Source organism: Rhopilema esculentum, chromosome 19 (assembly GCF_057945365.1).
Source record: "Rhopilema esculentum isolate cy_ngs chromosome 19, ASM5794536v1, whole genome shotgun sequence".
Lineage (NCBI taxonomy): Eukaryota > Metazoa > Cnidaria > Scyphozoa > Rhizostomeae > Rhizostomatidae > Rhopilema > Rhopilema esculentum.
Window position 1 is genome coordinate 1,081,816 of NC_142833.1, and position 16,039 is coordinate 1,097,854.

Sequence of the window (16,039 nt, forward strand, 5' to 3'; positions counted from 1 at the left end):
AGCAGGGTTTTCGAGTGCCCCACTCTCTCCAATACCTCAATGTTTGTAACACGGTCGCTCCTTGATATTCCAAACAAGCGTCTGTAAGCCCACATTTCGAAAGCATCGATCCTTTTCATCTTACAATACCTTTATTGGTATTTGCTACATTTTTGTGGCATAAAAATTTAAATGATCATTTTTTAAAGCTCTAGTAGAATATTTTTCTTTTCTAAATTTAAAACATCGTCTTTTTTCCAGCTTGGCAGTGGACAGACTCACAAAATTATTCTCGAATTTCTACCACAACAATTTCCAGGGCTGGTTGACGTACTTGTTTTTGTTAACGATAAAGAAGGCAAAAATGAAGAAACCTTTTGCCTTAGAGCCAGGTACATTCCTTGATTTGTGAGTAGAACAAATCTTAGCCTTTAGCTCCTTAAATCTATTTGTTTGGTATACTTTATAGCTATCATTCAAGTTGATAATAAGATGTTCATTTATAATAGCGATGTAAATTTTTCCGATGTAAATTATAATGGCATAAGTATGCAAAGAAACATCAGAGACACTGTGAAGTCTATTCTGTAAATATTTTCAATTTTAATTCCGTGCATTATTTAAGCTGAAAAATACTAATCTATTTTATATTTCTGTTTCATCTTTTCTATTATTGTCAGAAGCCGTTCAGCTTGAGAATTGGCCTGAAAATATAGCGATTTTAACTTTCAACCACTCGGACCATATCTTGCTTGGCCATATCCCTTGCTTCCCTCTTTGTTGCAGTCCTAGAAACCGCCAAGCTATGCTTTCAGCTCCTTAACTTTTGAATCTTGAAAGCACAGCCCATTCTTAAAGTTGGAAATTTTAAGAATGATAAATGTCAACGATTGCGAGTGTTCATAGAAATTCTCAAAATCTAGTATATTTTTTCGGATTGGCCCGAAATGAAATGCTAACCAGGGCATTACAAAGACCCCTGGTGACCAGAGCGCTAAGCCACCGCCCTCTTTTTGCAAAGTAAAGGCTCTAGAGGGCAATTTGCCTTCTATACCATTGAGTTTAATGTTACAGCCGCTACAACGATACTAAAATATACAGTTAGATGGTAAATAATCTATCACGTTCTGCCAGTAATTGACTACCCCCCTGTCCCCTCATTTAGAGGCCTTCCGAACAATTGTACACCCTTTGCCCCCCCGCGATCTCATCCCCAGACCGCCACAGAGAGCGGGATTAGGGATGTACCGGATATCCGGTAGGCCGGATAATCCGGCGCCGGATCGCTGATTTTTTGAAAATCCGGTTCCGGCCGGATTTGTTTCCGAAATCCGGCCAGTTGCCGGATTTTCCAGAACTTTAATCAAAACTAAGAAAATTTGGAAAACCAAGTCAGACTCTCTTCATACAGTGATGAAAAATGGATTTTCCAGAACTAAACGATACCAACGATAAAACAAGCGCCTTGAAAACAGATTTGAAATGAAAGTGCTCGTCATCACGAAACAGGAAGACTGGATGATATAATTCACAAATTTGGTCCAGGGTTGCCAGATCGGCTTTTTAGGCCAAATTTTTCATTTTTGGTTTTTAGATTTAGATTGCCTGGAAAAATTGTTTTTTGCTTACTACTTAAATTTGACCTTGTTGGCCTTTTCAGCAGACGTCCGAAATTAATCAGTAAGAAATTATCTAACAGGCACAAGCGTAGAAATATAATCAGTGCCTGCTCGATGGATTCTTGAGAGAGTTTTTGATTTGGCCTTTTTATGAGCATTTTGGCTTAAATTGCTCACCAGTCTAGCCTTCGTTTGTAAATTCAATCTGGCAACCCTGAATAGGTTTCTTTGATCTTCTCGCTATACATTTTTTCGCAAAGTGGCTCAAAACTTTTTATTACTGAAAATTCTATAAATGGTCAGATTATCCGGTAGAATCCGGCCGGATATTCCACGAAGAAATCCGGTAAATCCGGTTCCGGCCGGATTCTGAAAATCCTGATCCGGTACACCCCTAAGCGGGATATATTCAAACTGATTAGATTTGCCCCCTTCTCACTGCCAATGACTTTGCTATAACATTATTCTTTTATATCCAACAAATTTGGGTTGTCGAGTCCGAGGGGCAAATCACTACTGAACAAAAATGGTGTACGAGATTAAAAATCACGAGTGATTAATTTGTGATTAATTTGATTTTTTAGTGATTAAAGTGATCAATGTTTTTTGATTAATTCGTGACTTTTGAAAAATTAATCACATATTCGAAAGTGCTTTCAAATAGGTTTTTGTGCAATCAAACCCGTTTGAAGAAGCGACATAGGGCAAGATACATAAAAAAGAAAATACATAATAGTTTAGCCAAGTCATATGTCAAATTAAACTACAGTATTTCGTGAATCAAATGACAACCTATCATGGCAGTTTGGCAGCGATTTATGTTACGTAGATCAGCAATCAACGGGGAATGTGCATAAAACTGGGACGTTGGGCCCCTGTAGAAAAGAACCGGGAGAAAATGATCATAAGAGGGCCTGCTGATTTGTATGACATCTCCAATCACAAACCACAGGTCGCAAAAAATGGTACGTACCAGGAAATCATGCACCTACGAAAAGTAAAAAGATGCCAGTTTCTATCACCTTTAAAGGTTCATTTGCTTCATTTGTTGGGGTGTATCTTTTTTCTCTAACCATAGTCTCTTTAAGACTGCAAAAAATGTGGAACAAATCCAATGCACATTTGCACATAGTGCACATTTGATACAAACAGAAACGCGACAGAGCACTTCGGACTGGGAGCAGAACATATTTCCGGCCACGCCATTTAAATTAGCTTGAAATACATCTCAGAATGTATTTTACAGTTGTTTACCGCGTTTTACAACTTTCTAAGCATACTCTGTTGCGCTTCGTTAAAATTCAGTTCTTATATTGGAATTCCTGGCTTTAAGATGCCCCCTAAACCTCGAGGCCTTGGGGCAGTTTGCCATTCCTTGTCCCCCTCTCGGCGACCCTGTTCATATTCCACGCATCTCTTTCACAGAGGTCTGTTTGTCCTGGATTTTACAAACTCACTTGAAAGGGGCCCACCGGGTGTCCCACCGAGCCCCAACGCCCCAGCTTGGAAATACTTAAAAATCGGCAACAAAATTATATTTCATCTTGTAGCTGTTTCAGCGACCCCGGCGTGAGAGCGAGGCCTTCATTTATGCTCATGTTCTCGAGTGTTGGCAGATTTTTGAACATGTACATAAAAGTGTGGAAAACCTTGAAAGGGACATTTAATTTTTTTCAATAACATGGACGAATGTACGTGACCAAAGATTCAAATATTTTCGCTTAATATGACTGGTGATTTTTTGCGATTAATATGATATTAATGTGTTTTTTGGGATTAATTTGTTATTATTTTTGAGAGCGTACGCGATTTTAAGCAGTGATTTGCCCCTCGGTCGAGTCCTCCATCCCCCTAAGTTTTTACTTTAGTTTGAACGTGACAGGGGCAGAACGTGACTCGACCAAGACGTTTTCGCAAAAACAAAAAATATCGGTTAAAATTGCAATCTGAGTAATCTGCGGAGAAAACTTAAGATCGTTTTACCAACCCATGTAAGGAAATTTAATAAATTTCACTTACAACCAAATAAGCCGATCCCCTTGTCAAAGAACAATTATCGTGTCGGCCTTTTGATATTCAACAACATGATATACAAAACATGAGCAAGAGCAAACACTCTGAAATAAAAACAACAGGGTATTAATGTTACGACTAATTTATCTTTAAATTGCACAAAGTAAATTCCTTACAGGCTTATAATTACATACTAAATAAAACTAAAAATTTTTGAATTACTCTTATCACTTTCCTACAGTTAAAACATTTTTATTGCCCCTTTCGGGGGGCTAGCGACTTTCCAACAGAGAATCTGTGTCGAAGTCCATTTTCCGCGAATAGGGGAACCCTAGACCTTGCATGTTATATACAGTTTCTATTGATGTCTTTTGTGTATAAAGAATGCGATAACCGAATGTCAGCTTGCTTCTGTTCTGCTAGGCCACATTCCCGGATTTTATTGACGCTGCATCCGTCCTTAGGCCCTAACCACCAAAACCATACAGCGTGCGACCCTGGCGTTTCAATGCATAAACAACATCCATTGCTGTAACTGTTTTCCTCTTTGCGTGTTCAGTGTATGTCACAGCATCTCTGATCACATTCTCCAGAAACACTTTCAAGACGCCCCTTGTTTCTTCGTAGATCAGACCTGAAATTCTTTTCACTCCACCTCTGCGGGCAAGTCGACGAATTGCAGGCTTTGTAATTCCCTGAATGTTATCCCTCAGAATCTTCCTATGACGCTTGGCACCACCTTTCCCCAAACCTTTCCCACCTTTTCCTCGTCCAGACATTTTCTTTCCTCAAAATTTCCTTTCTACAAATCTTTCTTTTCCTCGTGGTATTTACGACAACTTTGACAAATTCAGCTCTCTTTGTTATCATCCTATATCATTGACATCGTACGCGAAAGAAGCAATGTTAGATTTGATTGGTGGAATCATGGAATTTTGCGTTCTTATTGGCTTTTATGGAAACCAATGAAAAGACAGGCTTATTTACTTCCGATCCAGAAGAAATTAGCGAGCACAGTTTCGTGGGGCACAGTAAAGCGAGCGATAAGAATTCCTGTAGGAACTGCTTTTGTTTAAAGGAGCATTTTTTTAATGGACATACAATGCTATTCACACCCCTAAGACTTCATTGAGACAGCGTGCCACAAATCTAAACGGCGATTGTTGTCATTTCAAGTTTACACTCATTTTTTGTATAAGAAACAAAGGTCGATGTTGTGTACTCCAGTTTCTTAATGTTCTGGAAATTTTACTACTCACTGTTCCTTTAAGAGTTTCTTAATTATGATGTCATGAATGATGTTATGAAATGTTCGTGACCTTTTTCACGTCAAGAGATTCGCTTTCGTTCTGACGCTGTATTTAGACGTGGAAAGTATATTTTTATCCCTTGTGTCTTAATTTCTAGGCCTTCAGGGCAATCATGTTCTCGGATTTTACAAAATTTCGTTGTTCTCAGTTTTATCACGATTTAATAGTTTTTGATTTTTTTGCTTCGAGTACTGAAGTTTCTTTAATTTTTTCTGACTGTCCAGTACTCGTTTCTTATAGACAGTTTATTTTAAAAAAATGAGTGTATACGCCTTTTTCCACAAAATTGCAAAGTTTCCATAAGAAACAAAGGTCGATTGACCGGACATTATATACACTTTTTAACGAAAATTCTGACTTCTGCAGTTTTTGAAAATTAAATTGTTTCTTAACTTTTTGCTTCGAGCATTGAGGGTTTAGTTCCTTATAAGATTAATGATTGTATTTTTTAAATCAAAAGAACTTATTCCTTTGGAATTTCATACTGTTATTCGAAATGCTATGCATATGTCACGAGAATCTGAGTATTGTAATTTGTTTTTTTCAAAATTCATTCTGTCTTGATATCAAACATATTGTTTATTTGAGTTATGTATAGTATTAGTAGAACCTCAAGCGGTAAACAATGCCGCCCACCATGCACCACCCTGAAACCTCTTCTCTTTCTCGGTTTAGAAGAAACTTTTATTAGTGAAACCAGAGCAGAGCTTTTGAAGGCCCTGAGGCAAATCCGAAAGAGGAGGCATCATTCATTCATTCAATCATTCATTCATTTAAAATGTTTTATTTTCTTAAAATATAATTTTGTTTCTTTTCATTAATTACATTTTAAGACGGAATTTGTTATTTTATGCGGCCCCCCTAGATCTCGATGCCCTGAGGCAATTTGTCCTCCTTGCCCTGCCCCCCTTCTTGAAGGCCCCGAGTGAAACCTCTAAAAGATTACGAAATATTGTATTGCATCATAATTGAAAAAGGGGATGGACAAAGGAAAGGAGGTTCCATTCACCCCTGAACCGCATTGCTTCTAATGAATTGAATAATTTTTTAGCATTTATTGATTGTTTTGCATAGCAGTTTAAGGCAAAATCTGTTTTCTTTTAAACCCAATTTATGGAGAAATTTTCCTACAAAGTCCCGTAATTTATATGAAGATCCGTGATTTCTTAAAAATACTTTGCTGCAGTATTGTTTTCACCATCTATTGTTTTTTGTTATTATTAAGTTCTGGCAAATAGTGCATCAGGTATGTTCAGAGCCGCAAATAATGGAGACTGGCACCAAGGGCATTAAAATGCATTCCAGAATTTTCTTTGCCGTCATTTTATTGAATGGGTCTGGTACCAAGGGTACATTCATTCTTGCATTCGTAAAAGTCAATTCACTACTTTGTAGGCATAGTTTTGGTAGGCATTTCTTGCGGCCTCCTAGGCCTTCGAGCCTTTGGGCGATTTGCTCCCCCCTTCATGTTTCTTTGTTGCCCTAAATATGTTTTGTCCCCCTCTCCTCATAGCCTTGGCTACCAAAAAAATTTTTTGAAGCTTGTAGTTTTTTTGAAGTTTTGAATTTTTAAAAAATTTTGAAGCTTGTAAAAAAGGGTAGAATTTGCCTGTCATCGCTATAAAATACTAGTTTATCATTGCACACTTTCCCTGTTTATCTATCACTGCACAAATTGATTATCATCGCACCTTCAAATCTAAGTCTTAAAATCTAAGTTTGACAAAACATTGGGAACAACTTTCCAAACAGAGTAATTCAAATACAGTTTTTTTCATTTTTTTCTGACTGTATTTTGAAATCCAAAATGCAATGTGTTTTTTTCAACTTCAACAAGTTTCTTAATTTTTGGGTACCTTCATCAATTTATTTTTGTTTCTACAACCTTCCTCCGGCCAGTGACTGTGGGGCCATTATGTTTTCCAGACTCTGCCCAAATACACCAACTTTTAAGTCAAACCACAGACAGAAAAACTCTGGACTCGTAGATAAAGTAAAATAAAGTTTTCGTGAAGAATTTTGCTAAGAAACAATCGCTATAACGTTGAAAATAAATAACACTGCAACGCACAAAGGATAAACGATATCTATAGGGATAGCTTAAAATTTCCCCTGGCAAACAGTGCTTCATTAGAGCAAAATTAAGTGAGCATCAGTTCATCAGATCTACATTTTTGTTTTCACAAGGGTTGCAGGGGTTTTTCTAACGTGGTTTTGTTACTATTTGTGTTGTTGTAAATTTGATTTGTGGTGTTGTGATTTTAATTTTGTGATGTTGTAAAAATTTGACTCACTGGAAAAAACTTTCACAAATATAAGGAATCGTTTGGTACACAACTGAACACAACAAAAGAATTATAGTAAATAGTCAGCAGGGACCGATTAAAGCAATAATGATTGGGTGTTAGACACTAAGTGGATTTCTGCAAGTGTACAGTGTGTTATGCAATAAGTTTTATGTTTTATTTAGTTTCGTGATATTCAGTTGCCTGTTCTTTTGATGTTCTTGATAGTTCCGTTGTTTGTCACCTTGCCATCAACATTCCGTGTTATTGCATCATTCCATCGCCACTATTGTTGTCATCAGTCCTTTGTTGTTTGAAGTAATTATTTTGTTATCCTAATTAAGGTGTGTTGTCATGTGATTTTTATGCAGTGCCCTTGTTTGTGAATTCAGTCGTTATGTGAAGCCATGGAGTTGAGTCGAGTCGTATCGTTCAGTCGAAGTCGCCTATATTCGCATTTAAAGTTGCCGTTAAATAAAAGTCGATTAGTTATTGGAAGCTTGGTTGAAACCGCAGTCGTTTGATAATCAAAGAAAACTTTTATATATATTTTGTTGTCCTTCTTTGTCTACGTTCATCTGTAAAACCATATAGTTTTACATTGGTGCCGTGACCCGGGAGAAGAACTCACGGCCTTCTGTTGGAGAGAGTTGGAGAACATGGTGTCGTTGGAACAATTTAAAGTGCTGGTGTTGGATATGGTGAGCACAATGTGTGCTGAAATGGCTGAAAGAGTGCGGTTGGCCGAGGAAAAAGCCAGCAATCCTTTTGTCAATCGTACAAACGTGTACCGAGCAGAGGATGGGAGGCCAATCTGCTACTGTTGCCTGCGAGTTGGCCATGTTGCAAAATACTGTTTGGACAGAAAGTACACATGCGTCACTGATCAGACGGTAGAACCTCGCTATGACAGAATCGCTACGAAAGACGTCGCTCCGTCACCACAAGATTTTGAGGTGCTTGATGCGAAGATACAAGAATTGCAATCAATCGCCCAAGAACTGCAACAACGAGTAACGCCTCGACTGTGGCGGCCTGTAAATGTGATAGTAGATCATGTGGCAGATGGCTTGCCAAGTAAAATAATCGGCCCAAGAAATGTAATTGTTTCGCAACAGAAGACACAGAGCATGCTTGAGGAGAGCTTGCTACCACACAGTGCAGCAATTTTTCAAGAGCGGGAGAGAGATTCTTCAAGAAGCGTACGAGAACATTGTTATTGGAACTATTTCGAAGTAACCTAATATTTCCTAAATTTATTTTCTAGTTTCTCTTCCGTTTGAGAGTGCAAGCCAGGAGGCTTGTCTTTCAAAGGGGGGAGTTATGTTATGCAATAAGTTTTATGTTTTATTTAGTTTCGTGATATTCAGTTGCCTGTTCTTTTGATGTTCTTGATAGTTCCGTTGTTTGTCACCTTGCCATCAACATTCCGTGTTATTGCATCATTCCATCGCCACTATTGTTGTCATCAGTCCTTTGTTGTTTGAAGTAATTATTTTGTTATCCTAATTAAGGTGTGTTGTCATGTGATTTTTATGCAGTGCCCTTGTTTGTGAATTCAGTCGTTATGTGAAGCCATGGAGTTGAGTCGAGTCGTATCGTTCAGTCGAAGTCGCCTATATTCGCATTTAAAGTTGCCGTTAAATAAAAGTCGATTAGTTATTGGAAGCTTGGTTGAAACCGCAGTCGTTTGATAATCAAAGAAAACTTTTATATATATTTTGTTGTCCTTCTTTGTCTACGTTCATCTGTAAAACCATATAGTTTTACAAGTGTACACACCCTTCAGGTCACTGGTAAATGGAAGATTCCCCAATTTTTAAAATTCGGGTTTTACCTTTAAGGTAAAGTAAATAAAAAGCAGTGGTGTAGCCAGAGTTGGAAGTTTGGCTGGGCAAAGAGGAGTAAAGTTTTGCTGGCCACAACCCTAAAAATTTGGGAAAAAACCCTGTTTCAAAAATGCGTTGGAAAAGGTATGGCTCTTTTTACGAGGCAATATTTGGCTAATAAAACAGTCATATGTAGCTTTTTATGACTGATCCCTACAACTGTCTATTTCTTTCACAAATCCCCTAACCTTCCTGCCAGATAGAGTCAACGAATGAAGAATGGGGGAAAGGCATTGCGAAGGAGAATAGAAATGAGGCTCTGGCACCCAAGGTACAATTCCTCTTACGCTTATATTCTGAAATGTGTAAGGCAAGGCGAGTAGAAATTGATTTATGTGTAAAACTGATTTTCCAAAGTAGCCAAAAAACAATAAACAGTATTCAAAAGTTCCAAGCTAAGCCTGTTCACCTTGGAGCACGACTTGCAAAATCTCCCACAAGCATTTCAGAATCCAGGTTTTTTAAGGATTAAAGCACTCTAGCATTTTAGTTTTTATTTCATGTCTATAGAGCGTGGAGGACGTTTCTATAGAGACCCTAAAACTAGGGGAAATTGTAAAACACCCTGTAAAGGTACGCTGTTGATAATAAGATAAATAAAGTAAAATCTTGGCGTTACTTGGGGATGTTCCGGCCAATAGCGTCGCATCCGGCTGAAAATTCTGGGAAAGGGTTATTCGTTTTATCTCTCTTTTTTCTGGCAGAGGTATGTTCATCGAAGATACTTTTTCCAGAACAGGTCAGATTTGTCATTAAAATTGAATCCTTGTCCACTCTATAGCTTTCTCACTTAAAGCGTCTCATGTTTACAGAAATGTTTTTCCAGGACAGGGTCAAAAAATTATTGTGGAAGGCACATCCCTGTGATTTTTCTCCAAGGTAAACCCCGCCGGGAATAAGGGTTCCACATTTCGAGTATTGGCAAATTAGAATGCACATGTAAGTACAGATTTCATGTGGTACAAATAATGATATAATGATGATTCTACTTCACGTGAATGCTTTCAAAACATTGCATGCTCTCATTAGTCTCCTAACATCACACGAGGGCGGCTCTGCATCTAACATCCTAGCCAATGCTCGCATAAGATACGGATATACATACTTTTTGATGTTGATAGGCCTAACCAAATATGCCAGTTTCATATTTTTCATTGCGGCATTCGTAGAATTGAGCGCATCTTGATGCTGTAATACCAGTTCCGTAACGTCAAGATTCAAGCATATTTTATTATGCATTTTACAATGGGTGCCCAGGCTGTATGTTTATTTGTGTAACAGGGTTTTAAGTCTTCTCATTTTTCTACCACTCGTGTGCATAGAACCTAGCCTTTTTCTACCACTCGTGTGCATAGGGGGCTGTACCCTCCTTTTCGGGCCCAGATCTACTGCTTTTTGAGTATTTGCCTTCTTGTTAGGTGAAACTACACCATCCTCCACATACCCTCAAAATTTTCAGTCTACAGCGCCAATGCTTACACTGAAGTAAAAAAGAATTATTTTTGAGGTTAGTGGCTTCTTTTACCACCGTGGTTTTTGGTTTTTTCTCAGCAGTAAAGTTTAAAAGTTTATCGTGAAAAATACCAATGATTGAAATTGTGGTGTTGTAAATTTTTCTTGAAGGGTTGCGTGACGTGTTGCTGCAGGGAGAACCTCCTGTCTTCGTGATACATACTCAAATACAAATTGATTGTTGATTAAAGACCGTTCAAAAGGGCTTATTTCTGTGAGAAGCCACGCTTTAGATCTTTTGTCGTCTAATAATAAGAAGGATAAAATCAACGAGAAAACGGACACCTTCTAATCGCTTCTTTTAGATCATTATGAAAGCTCAAGAAGACGGGGGATATTATAACAAAACTGTTTGCATTTTAAGTAAATCAAAAGTTCAAATGCTTCATTTCGAGCTGGTATAGTTGATTTTATTTGTGACTAAATTCAATTAAGCTTCAAAGAAATCATTTTTTTCTGTGTTTGTCCCTCTTTCCCTTCAGTGTTGCAATTGTCCCAATAAGCTGGAAGTTGTTGGCCCCCCGTTTCTACTTAATAGTACATCTGTTTCCTTGTCAGAATGAGCCGCACCATGCTCTCCTTTGAAAGATTTTCCGGAAAATCAAAAGTCACATGTATAGATTTTAGCCAATGACACATCAGAAAATAATTGTTATTTGTCATGTGATATTAAAAGGACCAATCAGAAGCCAGTCGATTCCCGCCAGGAATTAACATAAAACAATCAAATTTAGAAGCGCTCACTGTTTGTTCCTCTTTCGGCAAACTGCTTTTGTCGTAAACAACGTGCTTATCGAGTGAAATTTCGAATAAGCTAAGGTTGAGACGTTGTTTTTCGATTAAAAATCATAAATATGGCCGAAGGAACAGCTCAACTTAAGCGAGATTCAACCATGGTTGCTACAGCGGAGGTATTTCAATATTTTTCTAACCTCTCGAACTTTCCAGACTTATCCGCCTGGTAACTATAATTTGAAGTTTCGTTGTTTCTCATTTTCAGTTTGGTTTCATGCCTCTAAAAACCTGAAATATTCTTTTAGGAAGGCAATGCGCTTCTTGAAAAGCTCGGAAAAGTTGACGAAGAAGCGAAGACGAGATCACAACAAAAGAAGATCGAAGAGAATACCGAAGCTGAAAAAGATTCCACGCCGAAAATGGAAAGAACAACTACGATGGCAGCAACAGCCAAGGTTTGACATTTATGCAACTGTTGCTTTTATCTGAATAAAAAGCTTTTGAAATAGTTTTTCTGCGTCTATTGTCTTGTCCTCTTTGTCTAGGAACGCGCCAAAGCGTCTGTAACTTCACAGGATGACAGCTTTCCCTTTCCAAAGAACCAAATATGTATTTTGCTCATAATCCTCGGGGAGTTCACAATCAAATTCTTTCCTTTCAGTATTTTGTTACTCCGCGTGGAAAAAAATCCAGCCGATTTTCATCCGCATAATCAATAAACAAAAGTTTCATTTAGCTGGTGGGCTATTGCGAGAATCAATAATAAGGATAATATTTGTGTTCGTAAGTTATGTACCATTATTTTGACTAGGTTTATCTTTAAAATGTGCTGTATTGTCAGTCTTGCTTTGTACAGATGTCTCATTGCAATGTCGGTAGAGTAGGCCTAATATTCTTCCCGCGAAAACAGTTAAAAAGAGGGTCTGATGTAGTGTCCTCTCCAAAACGAGTTTAGTTGTAGACTTATTTTTATCAGATATTGTCTTCTTTATCTTATTTGTTATATCTCCAATCTTTAGCAATAATTCTGAAACACTCAGAACGGGCAGCATGTGTTAATTGCATATTTGTCTTGATACAGGAAGGGGAAGAGATTTTAGCAGGTGCTGATTTAGGGAAGACGAGAGCAGAGACTGCAAAACAAAGTGAAGACCAGAAAGACGATGAAGAAGAAAAGCCAGCCATGCAACGAGCATCCACAATGGAAGTTACAGCTCAGGTAAAGCTAGGCGAAAGCAGCAATTGAATGTGTCTTCTTTTATATATTAGAACAATGTTTTATAAACATGAACCTCAAAATTGGTCTAAAGTTAAGAACAAAGTGAGAACAAGCTGAAGGTGAGGTACTCCTCCGTAAAAAAACCCAACTGAAAACAAGAATTCTTTTTGTCATCCAAATGTTTCTTTGTGGATTTTTCACGCTTTTCAACAAATCAAAGATGTCTTGCTCAATTTGTTTTGAAATGAGGCCTGAACACTCCCTTTGAGCACAATATTTAGAGATTGCACAGCTGACACCCTAATAACTTGCGAACAAATTAGGAAATATCTTGCCTTAAAATTTCAGAAAAACTAAGAACAGCTAGCCTGAGCTTCAATTTATTGGTTCTTATAAAAAGAGTGTATTGTATATGTAGTCTAATATGCGTGTGCAGAAAATTGAGTTACATTTTGTTAATGGGGAATTTTTCGATATTTAATTCAATGAAGAAACTTGTACTGAAATAAGATGTACCTTAGTTACAATTAATCCAGACCTGTCAACCTAAAATTTTCAAAACCGGGAGATTTCAAATTTTTTGTTGAGAAAAACAAGGAGACTTGGCCAATAACAGGGAGATCCCTGAGATCCCTGGAATTTCTTGAATTTATAAACAACATACCGGCATAAAAATGTCATGTTGGACAAACAGTTAATGACAATCATTATCATGGGACGCTTCTTCCCAATGGTTTTTATAACCTTTTCGTTTTTTTGTAAACACTAACAAAAAATATTGTCACAAAGTCATTTCAATCATTTTGTTATAAGAAAACCTCTGCTAAAAGACAAAGAAACACAGGGCAAAAAATTATAAAAAACTGGGAGACCGAGAGAAAGCAAGCAAAACCTGGAGTCCCCCAGCAAAACCAGGAGAGTTGACAGCCCTGTTAATCCAATACTAAAACTACATTCAGTGGCAGAAATATGGCTTCTTTGATTAGCCAATGAACTGATGGATGAGGCCAGAACTAAAATTTTCTTTATAGTTCAGAGAAAGAATAGTTATATATTAAAGAGATTGTTGTGGTGAAACTTTATTGTGGTTATTAATGATATCAAATTTCCAACAACACCTGCGATTAATACCAAAGTGTTTTATCTTGTATGCGTTGTTAAAACTTATTATATTATAGAATGTCTGGTTATAAGATGCAGTATATATCATAGAAGATTTGATTTTATGCAGGAAGCAGCCAAACTGTTGGAAGCTGAAGGAGGACTTGTGGAAGGAACCAGGAGCGAAGTTAAGCAAGTTCAAGAAGCAATAAAGGCTAGTGAGGAAGAAAAGGTAGAGACAAATGGTACAACAGATGATGAAGAAAGTGCCAAACTAAAGAGGAAAAGTACCATGCAAATGACTGCAGAGGTATGTAAAGATACTTTGTCACTGTGCATGGAACAAATATCAACACAATGTGTTATTCTTTAGATATATAAAGCTGCAAATTTCAATACTGATTTCAAAGGTTTCTTAATTGTTGCCAGTTTCTTAAAGTGTTTAATATTTGTATATTCAGGAAGGAGAGGAGTTCTTGAAGAAGCAAAAGTTATCATCATCAGATGAAGCAGAGGCTGCAAAGCAAGTTGAAGCATAATTGCTCTTATCTGATGGCTGATCATTGCAAAGCACTGAACAGACTGTGATGACAGCATCATCTTTGTACATAGAACCATGTGGTACTACTTCGTTGTGAGGGTATCATTGAAAAGAAGAACCGTTGTAAAAAGGGATGATATACTGTGAAATAAGCACAAACATTGTTAAGGGATATTTGTTTAGTTACCAGATTTTGTTTCAATAATTGTTGCTTAGTAATTTATTCTGTCATCCACCCTTCTACCCACAAAACTTCCCAAATTCAAGTCTCATCTCATCCATTGACGTTACTTGTGAAGTATTTACATTAATTTTTAAATGTTTCAAAATATTATTTGCTTTTATTTTTTGACATCAGAGGTACATGTTGATGTCACTATTGTTTCATTTAGAACTATCCATTAAGAAATGGTAATTTATTTTGATATTTTAACAATTTAATTTTTGCAATTGTTAATTTTAATGTTGATAAAGAATTTGTTGAAAATTACTTTTCCTGAAGTGTTTTCTGCTTGGTACAGCCAAATATTAATCCTTTAAACTGCACATTTGTCACATCTTAGAATTGCTGTTTTATGAATTGTCTTGTCTAGGAAATATCTTTATCTGCCCCAATAGCTAGGTAAAGGAATTTTAAGTGAGTATTTGGGGATGTAACAACATGTAATTTTTGATGGAATATATCTCATCACCAATCATGAATTTTACAGAAAAACCAGACTCAATACTGTGTAATATTTTGTGTTTTTAGCAGGGGACTTTAAGACAATAATCATTGCTTCATAAGAACCTGATGTCCACTTTATGGGCAAGTAAAAAGGTACTATATATGTATATATGTGTTGTGTCCCTCTTATTTGGTATGTACTTGCTCTTGATGCACATATTGGCTGCATGGTATTTGTTACAGGGACTGCAGAACCCCCCCCAAATAGTTACCAAAATTTACTTAAAACTATACAAAAAGTTGCCTTGCTCCTTGGATCATTGTTTTTAGCCTCCACTTAAGTGATACTTTTAGTAGACTTCCCAAAGTCTATACTTTTAGCAATAAGAGAATAAGGATGGCAGAAAAGGATTTCGTGATTACAAGTTTGATTACAAATTTCAAGTTAATAGGCTTCTTTTCTCGGAAGCAAGTGGTGATATTAGGTTTTTTGAGGTAGCAATTCAAAATTTAACTTTTTCGAATGGATTAAGAATTTGTATTGAAAAAGACATTTATAAAAAGATTGAAGCAAAAGCAGCGTTGATTGAAACAAATTGTGTATACAAGCCAATCCTGGTGAGGATGTGGTACATGCATCTATTCACAGTGTATGGATACATAGAAACATTTTCATGCCAAAATATGAACCATTTTACGTTTTTCTTTTTGATGTTTGAAAGTTTTCTAGCACTTGTTTGTGCAGTATGTACTGCGGGCAGCAAATTGAATCCTGCAAAGTTTTCCCCTGCCTCCCCATGCCCCCAATCTTATTATCCAGGCATTTAATGGCATCAAATGAAAGGGGGGGGGGGCTTTAACAACTGGGTTGTCCATGGCTCGTAGCTTGTGTCTCGGTGGGCCTGATGTTACTAGTTTAAATTGTTCCCTCCGTCCCCATTGGCTGTTTTCGGGAATGTGGGGCCCAGGGCCAAAAACATCTGCGGACATTTATTCTACACAATTTTTTATTTTTTTCCTAGATGCAGGGCTTCTTCTGGTTATTTTAAGCGCAGGGCCTGTGACCGCAGCCCCTGGACCCTCTGAAACTGACATTGATCGCCCCCTTTATTGTGACCCCAATTGTTGCGTAATATGAGTAATTATGCACAATGTTTTGGCAGGCACGT

The 16,039-nt window shown here is 37.3% G+C and overlaps 3 protein-coding genes across 3 annotated transcripts in view; 2 read left to right on the forward strand and 1 right to left on the reverse strand.

The window, feature by feature from the left end:
- The window catches only part of LOC135688076 (nephrocystin-4), a 36,101-nt gene extending 34,956 nt beyond the window's left edge, over positions 1–1,145 (forward strand). The window contains exon 37 of the mRNA XM_065204782.2: positions 241–1,145. Coding sequence (XP_065060854.2) covers positions 241–384 — 144 coding nt within the window. The 3' untranslated portion in view covers positions 385–1,145. The remainder of the gene's footprint in view (positions 1–240) is intronic.
- Positions 1,146–3,737: 2,592 nt separating this feature from the next.
- Positions 3,738–4,466, reverse strand: LOC135688435 (histone H4). The gene has a single exon (XM_065205282.2). The coding sequence runs from the start codon at positions 4,388–4,390 to the stop codon at positions 4,079–4,081; it is 312 nt and encodes a 103-aa protein (XP_065061354.1). The 5' UTR covers positions 4,391–4,466; the 3' UTR covers positions 3,738–4,078.
- A 6,884-nt stretch (positions 4,467–11,350) lies between these two features.
- LOC135688145 (uncharacterized) lies at positions 11,351–14,690 on the forward strand. Its single transcript, XM_065204865.2, has 5 exons — positions 11,351–11,518; positions 11,648–11,797; positions 12,424–12,561; positions 13,793–13,972; positions 14,124–14,690. Exons 1-5 carry the CDS (start codon positions 11,462–11,464, stop codon positions 14,199–14,201), a joined length of 603 nt encoding a protein of 200 aa, XP_065060937.1. The 5' UTR covers positions 11,351–11,461; the 3' UTR covers positions 14,202–14,690.
- The last annotated feature ends 1,349 nt before the right edge of the window (positions 14,691–16,039 follow it).

Excerpts from the sequence above, each read along its gene's own strand:
- LOC135688145 (XM_065204865.2), top strand. The coding sequence starts at position 11,462 with ATGGCCGAAGGAACAGCTCAACTTAAGCGAGATTCAACCATGGTTGCT. Across the intron at positions 12,562-13,792 it reads CAATGGAAGTTACAGCTCAG|GAAGCAGCCAAACTGTTGGA; the intron begins GTAAAGCTAGGC and ends GATTTTATGCAG. Across the intron at positions 13,973-14,123 it reads CCATGCAAATGACTGCAGAG|GAAGGAGAGGAGTTCTTGAA; the intron begins GTATGTAAAGAT and ends TTGTATATTCAG.
- LOC135688435 (XM_065205282.2), bottom strand. The coding sequence starts at position 4,390 with ATGTCTGGACGAGGAAAAGGTGGGAAAGGTTTGGGGAAAGGTGGTGCC.